The 18,875-nt window shown below is 47.4% G+C and overlaps 1 protein-coding gene across 1 annotated transcript in view; it reads left to right on the top strand.

Annotated features, from left to right (window-relative positions):
* Positions 1 to 287: 287 nt before the first annotated feature.
* crfa4 (cytokine receptor family, class I receptor 4) overlaps positions 288 to 18,875 on the top strand; it is a 142,780-nt gene continuing 124,192 nt past the window's right edge. The window contains 1 exon segment of the mRNA XM_086006068.1: positions 288 to 482. Coding sequence (XP_085862194.1) covers positions 288 to 482 — 195 coding nt within the window.

Raw genomic sequence — 18,875 nt, 5'->3', positions numbered from 1 at the left:
GGACCTTAAATGCAGCAGCAATGATGACGTCATCGGAGGGGACTTTCAGTCATGAAAACCCATTTGCAAAGGCTTCCCACACGTTGGAAATCAATTGGCCAATTCAGTTAAAATTGCGTCAATCTCCCACATCCATTTTGATTCGTGTGGGAAACACGAAATTCGGATAACACGACACCATTCCGCACCTGAGTTAAAATCCCCCCCCCCCAGTGTCTAATCTACTCTGTTTCAAAACAGAAAATGCACATACAATATTTAATATTTAATTTTGCACTTAATTAAACATGTATTTAGTAATTATTAACAATGCTGCTCTAGACACAAGAGACAGAGCAGTGGCAGCTCATGAAATACAACGAGAAGACGGCTCCGATTACATCTCGACTGATCAGTCAGCTGTGATGACACTGGCTTGGGCCAACGCCGCTGATGACTTTAATGTAGCAAAATGTCCAAGGATCTGTGGAAAACGGGATTGGGTACAGAGCAACAGTTTGGGAGGAGGGCTGTGAATGGTCACCAATGGCGTAGTTGGTCTTTTACATTGTTCCAATGAAGCTCAACATAAGCTTGAGCTATAGCTGATCTTTCAATAGGCACCTTGCAACCTTCTGGCTTTAATATTGAGTTGAACAACTTCAGACCTTAACTATAGCTCCCATTTTCTCTCTGGCAGTAGGTGCTGGCAATGTGGGATGGGTGCGCCGGCATTTCCAGGGTTGGAGGAGGGAGCGGTAACACTGCTGGTGTCAACCTGTTTTGTTCTTCCACCTGACACCTGGGCCACTTGGAGTCTTTACCAGTTCTTATGTTTCCCATTCTACTTACCTATTTCCCTTTAACTACAACAAAAGCAAAAGACTGCGGATGTTTTAGCTATATCTGAGCCTTATATGTCTTTTATTTATTTGATTTCTCTCATTATGCCTCCTTTTGTCTCGTGTATATCACATTTAGCCATCTTCTGCTCCACTTAAACACTTTCCAGGTCTTTTTATTACTTTTCCTGTGTGCGCTGTCATCGTGTGATGTTCATGTGTAACATCTACCAGTTCAATATTTTTAAAATTTTTTATTTGTTTATGGGATGTGGGTGTCACTGGCAAGGCCAGCATTTATTGCCCATCCCTAATTGCCCTTGAGAAGGTGTAACCGTATCATTGACTTGTGTTCTCTCGACAAATGCTGCCTGACCTGCTGAGTGTTTCCAGTGTTTTTGATGTTTGTTTCACATTTCCAGCATCTGCAGTGCTTTTCTTTTTGTTCCTTTTGTTAAAGCTGTTCTGAATCTTTCACATGTTGAATACTAGAAAAATGGAATTTGAGAAAAGTAAAAATAGTCTTAATATTTACAGTGTTCTGCAGTTAAGTGTGAATCCTTATGGTCTGATGGCTTTGGAAGAATACACACAAAAGATGATTCAGAACAGCACAAGGCACAAATACGCCACAGGAAATGTGGTCCAACCGTGGCTAACAAGAGAAGAGGCTTATAATAATGCCAAAAAGAATAGTAAGCCTGAGGATTGGGAGGATTTTAGAAAAGGAGGACCAAGAAATTGATAAAGAAAGGGAAAATAGAATATGAGAGTAAACTAGCGAGAAACATAAAAACAGATTGTAAAAGCTTCTATAGGTAAGTAAATAGGAAGAGATTAGCAAAAGTAAATGTGGGTCCCTTACAGGCTGAGACAGGAGAAATTATAATGGGGAATAAGGAAATGGCTGAGAAATTAAACAAATACTTTGGGCTGGATTTTCCAAGCCCTGAGGAGGCGGGTTTGGAGGCGGGACTGCTGGGAAAATGGGAAAAATTGGGAGTGGGTCCCAAACCCACTCCCAACCCGCCTCTGAACCATCTTCCTGAGAGGCGGGTACCCGACTCGCGCAGGGACCCGTCTCCTAGCAGCAGGAAGGGGATTAGAGCCAATTAACTGCCTGTTAACAGATAGTTAACAGGCAGTTAAGAGGCTTTTCCCCATTTTCAGCCTGCTGATGCGGGTTTCCCAATGGCAGGAAACCCTGCCAGAGTCAGCGAGGCGAGCTGTGGGTCTGCTGCAGTGTAAGTGTGCAAATGACAGCTGCAGAGGTAGTGTGATGGGTGCAACTGTGCACAGGTAAGTACGACAGGTGAGAGAATGTAGTGAGAAATATTTTTATTCTGTTTATATGTAACTGCAGGTGACAAGATTTGATGTTTCTGTGAAGCCTCATCTGATCGGGAGAATTGACAGATGGTTTCTGCAATCTCACATGCAGCTACCATTTGTTTTCTCACCTTTGGTGTTTGTCAGTGTTTGACAGCACCTCAATGCTGTCAAACACTGACAATTCATCCGTCAAAAAATTATGGGGCCTGTCCCTTTAAGAAAGCTGGCAGATGAAGCCACTGATGTCATCTGACATCGGCTTTCCCTTAATTGGCCAGCAAGCCTGCAGGTCGGGCTTAACAAGGCTGTAGTGTATGTACTTTGCAGAAGGAACTATATTCTGCAGCCCCTGTATACTGCAGTACCAGTAGTGACCACCTCTGTATATAAGCCTGTGCAGTAACATTTGCATAGTAGTTCCAGGTTGCCTCCATTCAGTAAAGACCTGTTATAACCAACTCCTGCAGTCCGTGTCTCAATTATACACGGACATAATGCTGGCGACGAGCAGATACGAACTTACCTACAGTCTGCACTACCTCATGGGGATCCATCCCTGAAGCGAAGTTATCAGAGGTCGAGGCCAGAAGGAAGAAAGAAACAGAAGAAACAGGCGTCGACCGTGGACATCCGCCTCTGAGTCAGCGGAGTTGAAGATTTGCAGGAGAGGCTGTCGAGAGCGGGGCTTGGTTATCCTGTCGATGGTGCTTCAGCTAATCGGGCTGGTGGCAGGTAGTACACTGATCCTTCCTGGGCTGCGGCGGTCTAGAGCTCGAGCGGGTGGCTTTGCAACGGGGCCGAGCAGCGTTGTCGGGAAGAGGAGAGAGACAGAGGGTGGAGCACGAAGCCGGGCAGCGTACAGACCCGAGAAGAGGGAGGCAAGAGTCCCGCAGGGTTGTTCCGACGACGGGGAAATAATAAAAATTAAACGCGCAGAAAGCCGCGAGGAGCTGCAGTTTGCCACGGGAACCGCAGAGAGCGGCGTTAGCAGCAGCGCGGGGGGAAGTGCGCGAAGACCATAGGGCGTCGCCATCAAGGCATAAAACGCCAGCAACAGCGCTAGCAACAGCGGAGAAGACAGAAAGCGTGGGAGGCGCCATCTTAATCCAGCGGGGAAGAAGGCAAAGCGCGGGAGGCACCATTTTGTTAAATCGGGGAAGAAAGCAAAGCGCGGGAGGTGCCATTTTAGATTTCCAAGATGCCGAAGACTGGCAATATCACTGCCTTTGATAATGCAATAGAAGACTGGACCACGTATGTGGAAAGAGTTGAGGTATATTGCAAGGCAAACGAAGTAGCCGATGAGAAAAAGGCATCGGTACTGCTAAACTTAATGGGCGCAAGAACGTATGGCCTATTGCGGGACCTGATTACTCCAGCCAAACCGAAGGCGAACAGTTTTAACGAAATTGTTGCTATCCTACAGGAACACCTAAATCCTACACCGCTGCTGATAGCAGAAAGATTTTAATTCCACAGGAGAAATCAGCATAAAGATGAGAGCAATGCTGATTACCTTACGGAACTATGCAAGCTATCAAAGCACTGCCAGTTCGGAGCAGGACTGGCAGATACCTTACGGGACAAATTTGTCTGTGGACTCCTGAGTGAAGGAACCCAGAAGAGGTTACTCTCAGAGAAAGAGCTGACGCTAGATAAGGCTTTCAGCGTGGCAGTATCGTACGAAGCAGCAGCAAGGGGAGCTGCGGAAATACAGCAAAAGCCACAGGAATACGGCACCCACGAAATGACACGGGGATTTGAAAAATGTTATCGCTGCGGCAGAACAACCCATGACCAGAAGGACTGCTGGTCCAAGGACAAAATATGCAGGCAATGCGGAAAGATGGGACACATTGCACGAGTTTGCAGGTCTGGGAAGAAGACCGACGACAACAAAAAGGCTACTAAGGAACCGTACAGGAAAGTACAAAAGATGACGGACAGTAGTTCCGAAGACCAGATGAGCGATAGTGAATCCGGGAACAAGAGATTAAGCTGTCTCAAACTTTACAACGTAATCGCAAAAGAGGATCACCGAACCATTTGGGTCACCCTCACGATAGCAGGGTCCCAAGTTAAAATGGAATTGGATACAGGATCAGCTCTAACCGTCATGAATCGACGAGACTACGAGCGGCTATTCTCACACATACCCTTGAAAGAGACATCCATTGTCTTGAAGATGTATACGGGGCAAAAAGTATACCCCAGAGGAAAAATAAGGGTGCCTGTCGAATACAATGGCAAGGAAAGACAGAAATTGTATCTGTACATACTGCAAGATGGTGGACCACCGTTATTGGGACGTGAATGGATCAGAAAGATAAGTTTAGACTGGCACTCCATTCAGGCACTGACGGTGGCTGGTAAAAAGGATGACGACGTCACTCCTGGATGATTGTCAACAATCTTAGCTAATGCCAAAGAGGTATTTCAACAAAAACTGGGAACTCTTAAAGGCGTAACCGCCTCGATAAAAATAGAAGAGAATGCAATTCCCAAGTTTTTCAAAGCAAGACCGGTACCATATGCAATTCGCCCAGCCGTCGAGGCAGAGCTGGAGAATCTGGAGAATGCAGGCATGTTATCTAAGGCAGACTGGAGCGAGTGGGCGACACCCATCGTTCCTGTCATGAAGAAAACGTTAAACAATAAGTCTGAGGAGCCAAGGAAGGTTCGCATCTGTGGGGACTACAAGGTGACTGTGAACCCAGTCCTTCACACAGTACAGTATCCTCTCCCGAGGATAGAAGATATTTTCACCTCACTATCTGGAGGGAAGCGTTTTACAAAAATTGACCTAGCACAAGCATATTTGCAGATGGAGGTTGAAGAATCCTGTAGGAAGTATCTCACGATAAACACTCACAAAGGTCTTTATCAGTATAATCGACTGGTATTCGGAGTAGCATCAGCTCCGGCGATATGGCAAAGATCGATGGAACAAGTCCTGCAAGGAATTCCGGGGACTCAGTGTTACTTGGACGATATCCTAGTGACAGGTGAAGATGAGAGTGAACACCTTGCCAACCTAGAGCAGGTGCTCACTAGACTACGTGAACATGGACTACGGGCCAATCACCCCAAGTGCGAGTTTTTTAAGAAGCAGATATCGTATTGTGGCCACGTGATTGATGAAGAGGGGTTACATAAGTCCCCTGACAAAATTGAAGCGGTAGTTAAGGCTCCAGCGCCTGAAAATGTGTTGCAACTGAGGTCATTCCTCGGATTGGTGAATTACTACCATAAGTTTTTGCCGAATTTGTCCACAATTCTGCACCCACTGAACGCCCTACTACAAACGGGAGTAGCATGGAAATGGAGCAATGAATGTAAGCGGGCCTTTCAGAAGAGTAAGGACCTAATCACTTCAAGAGAAGTATTGGCTCACTACAACCCATCACTACCGATAAGACTGGCGTGTGATGCGTCGCCCTACGGCATTGGGGCGGTACTGTCACATAAATTCCTTGATGGTTCAGAGAGGCCGATAGCTTTTGCGTCACGCTCGTTAACTTCAGCCGAGCGTAACTATGCCCAGATTGACAGAGAGGCCCTCAGCCTGGTGTGGGGGGTGAAGAAGTTCTATCACTACCTGCACGGTCAGAAATTTACTCTACTTACTGATCATCAACCCCTTGTTTCCATTTTCAACCCTCAGAAGGGCATACCGATAATGACAGCACAACGGCTACAGAGGTGGTCCCTTTTCCTAGGGGCACACCAATATGACATCGAGTACAAAGGAACTAAACAGCATGGGAATGCTGATGGATTGTCGCGCCTACCGTTGCCGACGGTGGAAGAAGAACTTGCAGTGGATCCAGTGGAGATATTCCACTCGACCATAGTCAAATGTCTCCCTGTGACGAATGCAAACATAGAAAAGGAAACACGAAATGACCCGACGCTCTCCTGGGTCTATGATTTAACGGTGAAGGGATGGCCAGCACATGGCGAACCACTGCTGCCAGCATTCTCGCCGAGAAGAGAACAGCTGTCAATGTGCAGAGGAACCTTGATGTGTGGATCCAGAGTAGTAATTCCACCCAAATTGAAGGATAGAGTGCTCAATGAGCTTCATGAGGGTCATCTGGGAGGGGTAAAAATGAAGAACTTAGCCAGAGCGTTTGTGTGGTGGCCGGGAATCGATAGAGAAATCGAAGAGATGACCAAGAGCTGTACAGGATGCCAGAAGGTCCAAAACGCCCCACCACAAGCCCCTCTACATCCATGGGAGTGCTCCTCATCTCCATGGCAAAGGGTGCACATTGATTTTGCTGGTCCATTTATGGACTCGATGTTTTTAATTGCGGTGGATGCACATTCAAAGTGGCCAGAGGTAATAAAAATGTCCTCAACCACCACAGAAAAAACTATCACAGTCTTACGAACCATATTCGCCAGGAATGGGCTGCCTGAACAGATTTGCTCCGACAATGGACCACAGTTTGTGTCTGAAGAGTTCCGGAGGTTCTTAAAGAACAATGGTGTTAAGCATTACACATCCGCCCCATATCATCCAGCCACCAATGGATTGGCTGAGAGGTTCGTTCAAACATTCAAGAAGGCTATCAAGGCAATGTGTAATGAAGACATACCCCTACAACACAAGGTGGATAACTTCTTGTTTGCCTACCGAAATGCGACACATGCGTTTACCAACCAAACTCCAGCCATGATGTTCTTCAATCGAAGACTAAGATGCCGCCTGGATTTGGTTAAGCCAAACATCAGAAGAGATGTGGAGAACAGGCAGTTTCAGAATATGAATGAAAGGCCAACCAGGAGTTTTAAGATAGGTCAACCAGTTTTGGCCCGGGACTACCGCACAGAGAAATGGCAGCCAGGAACGATCTGTACACGGCAAGGACCTCTAATGTATACCGTGGACGTTGGAGAGAGTATTGTAAGACGCCATGCTGACCAGATTCTAGAGTCACTGGGAAACGTCAACTCCACACCACGATCTGATACACCTGGCGATGAAACCGAAGTACCAATTGCATCTACCTCAGAATCGGTGATATTGGAAGCAGACGAACCAAACAACAACATTGATCCCGACTCAACGTTGCCAGAAGAACCTGATACCCCAAAGAGGCGTTATCCAGACAGAATCAGGAAGCCTCCTCAAAGACTGAACTTATAATTGCTTAACTTCAACTAATGTATCTAGCAACTGTAATTGTAAAAATGTTATTTCATTGTTAATCGAATGTTATGTACTGTTTAGCTAAAAGGGGAGGAATTGTAGTGTATGTACTTTGCAGAAGGAACTATATTCTGCAGCCCCTGTATACTGCAGTACCAGTAGTGACCACCTCTGTATATAAGCCTGTGTAGTAACATTTACATAGTAGTTCCAGGTTGCCTCCATTCAGTAAAGACCTGTTATAACCAACTCCTGCAGTCCGTGTCTCAATTATACACGGACATAATAAAGGCCAATCAGGGGAAAATAGCGTCAGGTCATCAGACGTCGCTGGGAGCGGGACTAGAACCCGGAAGGCAGCAATCCCGCCCCCAACTCAGCTTGGCTGGCAAAATCCAGCCCTTTGTGTCTGTCTTCACGGAAGAAGACGATAAAAACTTCCCAGAGATAGTGGAGAATGAGAAACTGAAAGAAATTAGTATTAGTAAAAAAATAGCCTACTCCTGCTCCTATTTCTTATGTTCTTATGTTAAAGGCACTATATAAATGCAAGTTGTTATTATCGTTGAATGTATTGTATTGTATTAACATACTGGCGCTTGCTAGTGGGGAGTGGGGAAGTCACTCAGGAAACCAGCCTGCACCATTGGCTTGAAAGATCTATTAATGTTGTTAATCAAACTCCTTTATAAGGGGCCCATGTGCCTGAGCTTGCCTGTAGTTTTCCACGGTTTCCAGTCTTGGACACCCAGGTGAGCCAATTCTACAATAATCTGGACACCAAATTCTTACTGGTGTCCAAATTTGTGGGTGTGAAGGAGGTGGGAGCTGCAATAATTCTGGAAGGGAAAGCAACCATGCCTCTTTGCCACATCATGGGCCTTCAGTGGGTTGTACAGAAGTTTCACCTGATTGATGCACCAATGGAAAATCTTGCTGGCTCTTCTGGTTTAAGACCAGATTCTAGTTGGACTTCGCCTGTGCTCGAAACAAGAGTCCCACCCAATTCTTTTTCTTTACCTCCCATTCCCCCCTCCTGCACCTCCACCACACCCCCTCTCATTATGCCCAGACCCTAAGGAAATTCCGAGCCCTGATGTCTAATTTCCCACTGGCTTCACCTTGATCATGCCTACAGACCAAAATTAAAGCTGTGCTTGGGTGAACATAAGAACATAAGAAATAGGAGCAGGAGTAGGCCAATCGGCCCCTCGAGCCTGCTCCACCATTCAATAAGATCATGGCTGATCTGATCCTAACCTCAAATCTTCTATCACTGTGCATCCACCCGAACCCATGTGATCTCCCGGGAGAGGCGAAAAACCAGATAAAGACCCAATGGCCAATTTGGGAGAAAAAAATCTGGGAAATTCCTCTCTGACCTATCTAGGCGATCGAAATTTTTCCAGGAGATCACTCTGTCCCTATATTTTCTACAGTACTTACCTTCTGTAAAGGCGATCTCCACCCCAGCCAGGAACAGGAATAAAACCATCTCCTGAAATCTAACACAGAATTAGAACACAGTAGGAGCAGAACCAGGCTACACGGCCCCTGGGCCCGCTCCACTACCCACAGGGCCATGACCATTCCGAACCTAGACTCATGTCCAATTTCCTGCCCGCTCCCCGTAACCCTTAATTCCCTTTACTTCTAGGAAACTATCTATTTCTGTTTTAAATTTATTTAATGATGTAGCTTCCACAGCTTTCTGGGGCAGCAAATTCCACAAACCTACCACCCTCTGAGTGAAGAAGTTTCTCCTCATCTCAGTTTTGAAAGAGCAGCCCCTTATTCTAAGACTATGCCCCCTAGTTCTAGTTTCACCCATCATTGGGAACATCCTCACCGCATCCACCCGATCAAGCCCCTTCACAATCTTATATGTTTCAATAAGATCGCCTCTCATTCTTCTGAACTCCAATGAGTAGAGTCCCAATCTACTCAACCTCTCCTCATATGACCACCCCCTCATCCCCGGGATTAACCGAGTGAACCTTCTTTGTACTGACTCGAGAGCAAGTATGTCTTTTCTTAAGTTCAAATAAGTGAACAATGACAGAAAATGTTAAGGATGAAAAGTATTATCTTCAGAGCCTTTGAATTCTGTTCCTTTGTTGAGAAACCAAGATGACAGGCCAAGTCCCAACAAAAAGAAAACTAGGCGAGAGGACAAGATAAATTCATTGGGCCATATGTTCCGATCCCTACGGGTGGGTACGAGCTGTGTACACACCCGCAGGGACATTGGAAATGCCGGTTTCAGGCATGCCAAGCACATGCGCTGAAAACCGGCACTTCCGACCTGTCAAGAATGCTCTCGACAGATCGCACCCCTGCCCTGGAGAAGGGCCTCTGCGGGCGGAGAGTTCCACTTTCTGGAGAACCTCTGCCCGCAGAAAACCCTTAGAAATCTTACGCAGCATAAAAGTTGAAAAAAAGTTTTAAAACATTTTTTTTCACTCATTTATCATTTAAAAATACTTTTTAAAAAGGTAAGTTTATTTTTAGCCCCGTAAAAAACTTCAATTATTTTTTCAAAAAAATTAAATTTTTGTTTAAAATATTAAATTTATTGTAATTTCAACTCATTTAAAAAAAAGTTATTTCATGTTTTACAGTGTTTTTGGGGTGAACTCCATTCATATTTTTGACAGGTCTATCTGTCAAGCGTATGAAGGGAGATTCCCTTCTTTGAATGCCTCCCCATGGCTCACGTGATCCCAGGGACACTTGCGAACCGCATGCGCCCCTGGGATACGTGGGCCCTGCGCATTTCGAGTTGGAGAGGCCCAGGAGCGGAAGTGTCCGGACCTCGGGAGCCCTCAGGTAAGTCCGTAGATTTTTTCCAGATTGGAGGCCTCCGCACGCAGGAAGCCTCCGATCGGAAAATACGGGCCATTATATTTATTCTATGAAGTGTGTGGCTGTACTCAATTGTTTCTGTTCTGTCAGTTGTATGAACAATGGCTTAAAAAAATTAACAGAATTTTCTATTGAAAATTCAAATGCAGTTGCATAATCCCTGCTGTTTGGTTTAAAATGCAGAGGCCACATCTATTGTCCTAAGATAAAAAGTAGAGGTCTTTACAGTTATTTTGCTACTGAAACTATCCTTCGCTGTTGAAAGGCTTAGTGAATTGTATTTAGTTTTCTCCTTTTTCATTTTTCTTTCCCTGCATCAATGGGATGGAGGAACCCTGTAACAGACGGACCTTTATCCTTTTCACACAGTTGGCTCAGTCGGAGCTGCTGAGGTGTGGTGCCTTTAGTGAACGGCTTAGTAGGATCTCTATAATCTCCTCCACAACCCTCCAAGGTATCTGTACTCCTCCAATTCTGGCCTCTGGAGCATCCCCGATTTTAACCGCTCCACCATCGGCGGCTATACCTTTAGCTGCCAAGGCCCTAAGCTCTGGAATTCCCTCCCTAAACCTCTCCGCCTCTCTACCTCTCTTTCCACCTTTTAAGACGCTCCTTAAAACTTAGCTCTTTGACCAAGCTTTTGGTCATCTGCCCTAATATCCTTATGTGACTCGGTGTCAAATTTTGTTTTATAACGCCCCTGTGAAACACCTTGGGACATTTTACTACATTAAAGGTGCTACTGTAGCGGTACCACCGAGTGTCCCTTACTTACCGGTCATAATTCCCTTTAACGACAGTTTGCCGGTACGGGGTGCTTCCCCTTCGGGAGCGCGGGCGAACGCGATGATGCGGGCAAACGCGATGACGCGGGCAAACGCGATGACGCGGGTAAACGCGAGCCAGCCCAGCTCGGCCTCCCGCTCCCGCGACAACCGCCGGCCCAGCTCGGCCTCCCGCTCCCGTGACGGCCACCGGCCCAGCTCGGCCTCCAGCTCCCGCGACTTCGGCTGCAACGGCCAGCTACAGTGCCGGGTGCCGGGTAAACGCGATGACATCATCACGCAATTCACGTGACCGCCCCAAGCGCGGGCAAACGCGATGACGTCACGTCGCGCATCACGTGACCACCCCAAGCGTGGGAAAACGCGAGCAACGCGATGACGTCATGACGCAAACGCAATGATGTCATCGCGCAAACCTCCGGACTGCCTAGTCAGTCCTCGTGGCGTCCCCCTTCGAGTAAGACCTGTTCCAAGGCTCTCCTGCATCGATCCTTGTTGTTTTCTGTACTTCGTCAAATCCTTCATTAAAGACCTGTTGGATTGTTTCTCCTGAGTCGACCTCAGTGATTTGGTTAGGAATACGCCTATTCCTACATTGGTGACCCAACGACGTGAGGGCGGGAGCTCATCAATACCTACATTGGTGACCCCGTCTCTGTGAACGTTTTTCACGGAAGAAGCGCACAGCCTGAACCCCGTCTCTGTGAACGTTTTCACAGAAGAACGGCACGACGAACAACAACCGATGAACAACAACCGACAAACAACAACTGACGAACACCAATTCCTACATTGGTGACCCCGTTTTTCGTGAACGTTTTTCACGAAAGCAGCACAGCCGGACCCCGATTTTTCGTGAACGTCTTTCATGAAAGAAGCACGCCTGGAAGCTACAGCCGTTTCGCTCAGCTACCACAACACTGGGAGCAACAACCGCCCTCGTGCTTTATCCTGGTAGAAGTCCCGTTCGCCTTGTGCAACATCGATACGGCGCAGACCACGTATTTGGATACGGTCTCCGTTTTCGACAGCTCTACCGACTTTCGGAGCGTCAGCCTCTTCAACAACCCCACAGCAGAACAGCAAGTATAACACCCTCACAGCGCGAGTACAGCACGTTTACGGGCTCACAGGATCGGAGCGTGCCCCAGCGGAGAGGCCACAAGGACTCGGTCCTCGCAAACCACCCCTCGCTACCCACGAGGACTCGCCCCTCGCAATCCATGAGGATTCGCCCTTCGAAACCCACGAGGACCCATCCCCCGCCGACGCTGCACCAGCCCGTCAGCCTGCTGGTCTGTCTTTTCTACCACGCTTTTCGGCGCAACGGCGAAGCGTTGCCACCCTCCCAGCAGTTTTTCACCCTACCAAAATCAACAACAACTAGAAGCGTTGCCGCCCTCCCGGCAGTTTTCCCCCTAAATCAACAACAACTAGAAGCGTTGCCGCCCTCTCTACAGTTTTCCCCTCAACGAAAGCAAACATCTACTGACGCTGCGACCATCGAGGACGGGTCCAACGGGCATCCCGCGGCCGCGATCGGCCACGCGAAAATTGCTGTCATCACCGATCACTGATCAACGCAGCAATGGTTCACTCTCTTCTGTGTTACCATAGTAGCACTACGGCACGCACCGTTCCGTGCGTTCCCGACTGTCGAAGAGTTCGCTCACCTGTCGGCGAGTTCACCGGCCTGCCAAGACCCACGTTTATTTCCTCCTGAATCGCCCGTTCGGCGTTCCTGCAGATTTCGTCAGACTGGGGACTTTGTTTTTTTTTCTCTCCAACATCGACAGAGCCATAGTTCATGCCTGCCCAGCTGGCAAGCCACCACGAGTCAGCCGGCATATTTCGACCTCGGCCGCCACGTCGAGACAGCACGACCGCCCGCCTGACCATCAGCCGCCCATCGTCGTTACGGCACACCAGGTCCGATCGTCCGCCTGACCAGCAGTTACCCATCATCGTTACGCCAACCCAATTACGACCGCCCGCGAGACCGCCAGCCACCCAGCAGTCTCCGTCTCGAGACTGCAGGAGTCGTTCGGACAGGCTCGTCAGACCACCTCACCTTTTGACGTCCGTTAAAGCGAATTCTGGGTGGGCGCATGCAGCGGTACCACCGAGTGTCCCTTACTTACCGGTCATAATTCCCTTTAACGACAGTTTGACGGTACGGGGTGTTTCCCCTTTGGGAGCGCGGGCGAACATGATGACGCGGGTAAACGTGATGACGCGGGCAAACACAATGACGCGGGCAAACACGATGACGCGGGTAAACGCGAGCCGGCCCAGCTCAGCCTCCCGCTCCCGCGACAATCGCTGGCCCGGCTCGGCCTCCCGCTCCCTCGACGGCCGCCGGCCCAGCTCGGCCTCCTGTTCCCGCGACTTCGGCCGCAACGGCCAGCTGCAGTGCCGGGTGCCGGGTAAATGCGATGACATCATCACGCAATTCACGTGACCGCCCCAAGCGCGGGCAAACGCGAGCAACGTGATGACGTCACGACGCAAACGCGATGACGTCATCGCGCAAACCTCCGGACTGCCTAGTCAGTCCTCGTGGTGTCCCCCTTCGGGTAAGACCTGTTCCAAGGCTCTCCTGCATCGATCCTTGTTGTTTTCTGTACTTCGTCAAATCCTTCATTAAAGACCTGTTGGATTGTTTCTCCTGAGTCGACCTCAGTGATTTGGTTAGGAATATGCCTATTCCTACACTATATAAATACAAGTTGTTACTGTTGTTGTGGTGCCATTAGCAAACAGCTCTAACTGTTATCCCTTTTGAAACATTTGTACACCACCAGCTGACCTTTAGGCATTGAGGTACTTTTACAGCTTTCAGAACACATATTTGTCTTTTTTTTAATATTCATTCTCGGGATATGGGTGTTGCATAGAAACATAGAAGATAGGAGCAGGAGTAGGCCATTCGGCCCCTCGAGCCTGTTCCGCCATTTAATGAGATCATGGCTGATCATCCAAATTCAGTACCCGGTCCCTGACTTCTCCCCATATCCCTTGATCCCTTTAGCCTTAAGAAATATATCTAACTCCTTCTTGAATATATTTAATAAGTTGGCCTCAACTGCCTTCTGTGGTAGAGAATTCCACAGGTTCACCACTCTCTGGGTGAAGAAATTCCTCCTCATCTCAGTCTTAAATGGCTTACCCCTTATCTTTAGACTGTGACCCCTGGTTCTGGACTCCCCCGCCATCGGGAACATCCTTCCTGCATCTAGTCTGTCTAGTCCTGTTAGAATTTTATAAGTTTCAATGAGATCCCCTCTCATTCTTCTAAACTCTAGCGAATATAAGCCTAATCGAACCAATCTCTCGTCATACGTCATTCCTACCATCCCAGGTATCAGTCTGGTGAATCTTCACTGCACTCCCTCCATGACAAGAACATCCTTCCTTAGATAAGGCGACCAAAACTGCACACAATACTCAAGGTGTGGTCTCACCAAGGCCCTGTACAACTGCAGCAAGACATCCTTGCTCCTGTACTCGAATCCTCTCGCTATGAAGGCCAACATGCCATTTGCCTTCTTAACTGCCTGCTGCACCTGCATGCTTACTTTCAGTGACTGGTGCATAAGGACACCCAGGTCTCGTTGCACTTCCCCTTTTCCCAATCTATTGCCGTTCAGATAATAATCTGTCTTCCTGTTTTTGCCACCAAAGTGGATACCTCGCATTTATCCACATTATACTGCATCTGCCATGCATCTGCCCAATCACCCAACCTGTCCAAATCATACTGGAGTTTCTCTGCATCCTCCTCACAGCACACACGCCCACCCAGCTTTGTGTCGTCTGCAAACTTGGAGATTTTACATCTAGTTCCCTCATCTAGATCATTAATATATATTGTGAATAGCTGGGGTACTAGCACCAATCCCTGCAGTACCCCACTAATCACTGCCTACCACACGGAAAAAGACCCATTTATTCCAACTCTTTGCTTCCTGCCTGCCAACCAGTTCCCTATCCAAGTCAGTACCTTACCCCCAATCCCATGTGCTTTAACTTTGCACGCCAATCTCTTATGCAGGACCTTATCGAAAGCCTTCTGAAAGTCCAAATACACCACATCCACTGGTTCTCGCTTATCTATTCTACCAGTTACATCCTCAAAAAATTCCAGTAGATTAGTCAAGCATGAATTACCTTTTGTAAATCCATGTTGACTTTGTCCGATCCTGTCACTGTTTTCCGAGTACTCTGCTATTACATTTTTATAATGGACTCTAGCAGTTTCCCCACTACCGATGTCAGGCATACTGGTCTATAATTCCCCATTTTCTCTCTACCACGTTTTTTAAATAGTGGGGTTACATTAGCTGCCCTCCAATCCATGGGAACTATTCCAGAGTCTATAGAATTTTGGAAGATGACCAGCAATGCATCTACTATTTCTAGGGCCACTTCCTTAAGTACCCTAGGATGTAGATTATCAGGCCCTGGGGATTTATCGGCCTTCAATGCCGTCAATTTCCCTAACACCATTTCTCTACAAATACTGATTTCATTCAATTCCTCCCTCTCATTAGACCCTATGTTCCCCGACATCTCTAGAAGGTTATTTGTATCCTCCTTTGTGAAGACAGAACCAAAGTATATATTTAATTGGTCTGCCATTTCTTTGTTCCCCATTATAAATTCCCCTGAATCTGACTGCAAGGGACCTATGCTTGACTTCACCAATCTTTTTCTCTTCACATATCTACAGAAGCTTTTACAGTCAGTTTTTATGTTCCCTGCAAGCATATTCTATTTTCCCCCTCTTAATTAATCCCTTTGTCCTCCTTTGCTGAATCCTAAACTGCTCCCAATCCTCAGGTTTGCTGCTTTTTCTGGCCAATTTATATGTCCTCTCCTTTGATCTTATGCTATCCCTAATTTCCCTTGTTAGCCACGGTTGAGTCACCTTTTTTGTTTTATTTTTATGCCAAACAGGGATGAACAAATTCTGTAGTTCATCCATGCGATCTTTAAATGTTTGCCATTGCCTATCCACCGTCAACCCTTTAAGTACCATTCCCCAATCCATCCGCACCTCATACTATCATAGTTTCCTTTATTTAAATTCAGGACCCTAGTCTCTGAGTCAACTACTTCACTCTCCATCTTAATGAAGAATTCTATCATATTATGATCGCTCTTCCCCTAGGGGCCTCGCACAACAACATTGCTAATTAATCCTCTCTCATTAAATAATACCCAGTCTAAGATGGCCTGATCTCTAGTTGGTTCCTCGACATATTTGTCCAGGAAACCATCCCGTATACACTCCAGGAATTCTTTCTTCACAGTATTGTTACTAATTTGGTTAGCCCAATCTATATGTAGATTGAAGTCACCCATGATAACTGCTGTGCCCTTATTGCACGCATCTCTAATTTCCCATTTAATGCCATCCCCAACCTCAGCATTACTGTTTGTGGGTCTGTATACAACTCCCACTAACATTTTCCGCCCCATGATATTTCTCAGCTCTAACCACACAGATTCCACATCATCAGAGCTAATATCCTTCCTTACTATTGTGTTAATCTCCTCTTTAACCAGCAATGCTACCCCACCTCCTTTTCCTTTTTGCCTGTCCTTCCTGAATATTGAATACCCCTGGATGTTGAATTCCCAGCCTTGGTCATCCTGGAGCCATGTCTCCGTAATTCCAATTACATCATATCCGTTTACATCTATTTGCGCAGCTAATTCATCCACCTTATTATGAATGCTCTTAGGGGGAAGAATTGAGTTGCTTGCGCCTCCCATTAGCGCCGTAAGAGGGCGCTAATGGGGCGCAAAGCAACTAGCGCCTGGACGCGGCGATATTTGCGCCACTCGCAAAATTAACTAGACATTTTGCGGCGGCACTAAACACTGCCGCTGCGATCTCCTGCACCAGCAGATCGTGACGTCAGCCGAGTGCGCAACGTCCCGGTAGCGCCCGGGACCGGATATTGAGTGGCGTCCCCTGCCTTACCACCTGCCGCTAGCAACGACGGGTTGAGGGGAGCGTTTTGCAGTCAGAAACGGACTGGGGGAGCGCTATTTAAAGTTGACCGCTTCCTGCCTTTTTTTGTTGCTGACATTTTTGCACCACGCTTTCTGAGAGAGACAGACTTCTGGAGCGATTCAACGCTGTGTGAAGGGGTTTTGGGTACAGAGCAGCACTTTGCAGGTTCATTTTGATTTGCCCTTCCTTGCTTCGCCAGCGCTCTGAGGTAGCGCCTCGCTGCTCGGGCTTTGCACCTTAAGACAGGTGTGAAGCACCTGATTTAGCGCTCCAATCATCTCCAGGGGCGATAAAAGCCAAGTTTGCCATCGGAGGTGATAATTAGTGCCAGGCGCTAAACTTTGCGCATGGCTGATAATGGCGCCCCAAATGGGGCGATACTGAATTTTTCCCCCTTAGTCCTTTTAGAATTATTATTTACTGTAGCCCTGTCCGATTTACACCCTTGATTTCTCTGCCTTCCACTTTTGCTTTTCTCCTTCCTGTCTTTTGTTTCTATCCTTGCTTCCCTTTCCTCTGTCACCCTGAACAGGTTCCCAACCCCCTGCCATTTTAGTTTAAACCCTCCCCAACAGCACTAGCAAACATTCCCCCTAGGACATCGGTCCTGGTTCCGCCCAGTTGCAAATCATCCAGTTTGTACTGGTCCCACCTCCCCCAGAACCGGTTCCAATGTCCCAGGAATTTGAATCCCTCCCCCTTGCACCATTCCTCTAGCCACATATTCATCTGAAATATCTTTCTATTTCTACTCTGACTTGCACGTAGCACTGGTAGCAACCCTGAGATTACTACCTTTGAGGTCCTATTTTTTAATTTACCTCCTAACTCCCTATATTCAGCTTTTAGGACCTCATCCCGTTTTTTACCTATATCGTTGGTACCTATATGCACCACGACAACTGGTTGTTCTCCCTCCCCCTCCAGAATGCCCAGCAGCCGCCCCGAGACATCCTTGACCCTTGCACCAGGGAGGCAACATATCATCCTGGAGTCTTGTTTGCAGCTGCAGAAATGCCTATCTATTCCCCTTACAATAGAATCCCCTATCATTATAGCTCTCCCACTCTTTCTCCTCCTGTCCTGTGCAGCAGAACCACCCAGGGTGCCAGGAAGTTGGCTGCTGCTGCCTTCCCCCAATAAGCCATCTCCCTCAACAATATCCAAAGGGGTATATCTGTTTGAGAGGGGGATGGCTGGTGGTCACCCATTCCCTTCCTGCCTGTGCAGCCTTTACCTGCGGTGTGACCAACTCCCTAAACGTGCTATCCACGATGTCCTCAGCATCGCGAATGCTCCAGTATGTATCCATTCGCAGCTCCAGCGCTGCAGTGCGGTCTGTCAGCAGCTGCAGCTGGATACACTTCCCGCACACATGGTCGTCAGGGACACAGGAAGTGTCCCTGATTTCTCACATAGTGCAGGAGGAGCATGCCACGGGGCCGAGCTGTCCTGCCATGAATTACCCTTTAATTAATTTAAAGTAAATTAAATCAAATCAATTCCACTAATTCCACTACAATTAAATGATATACTCAAGGGCCCTTGGTTACTAGCACTCCTGATACACAACAGAGACCTTAGAAACTATAACCACAAAAATTAAGACCTTCTAAATTTTATAAACTATTAATCTTAACTGTCAAACTATAGAGTAGTATAAATACTCACCTGGCCGTACTCACCCAATCAGCTGCTTCCTCTTGCCCACGTCACATTTTCAATCGTGACGTGGCTCCGGAACACCGCCGCCAGTCTGTGAGATTGGTAAGCCTCTGAAAGAAAGCCCGCGAAAGTGAGTTTAAGTACTCACTGTACCACCGCTCTCTGCTCCTTCCGACACTGGCCTCTGGCCTTAGTTGCTCGGTTTGATACAACTAAGCGACTTG

Source organism: Somniosus microcephalus, chromosome 14, assembly GCF_052327205.1.
Source record: "Somniosus microcephalus isolate GS21.2 chromosome 14, FLI_Smic_1.0, whole genome shotgun sequence".
Taxonomy (NCBI): domain Eukaryota; kingdom Metazoa; phylum Chordata; class Chondrichthyes; order Squaliformes; family Somniosidae; genus Somniosus; species Somniosus microcephalus.
Note: the sequence above shows the minus strand (reverse complement) of the source record. Positions and strands in the feature narration are given on the sequence as shown.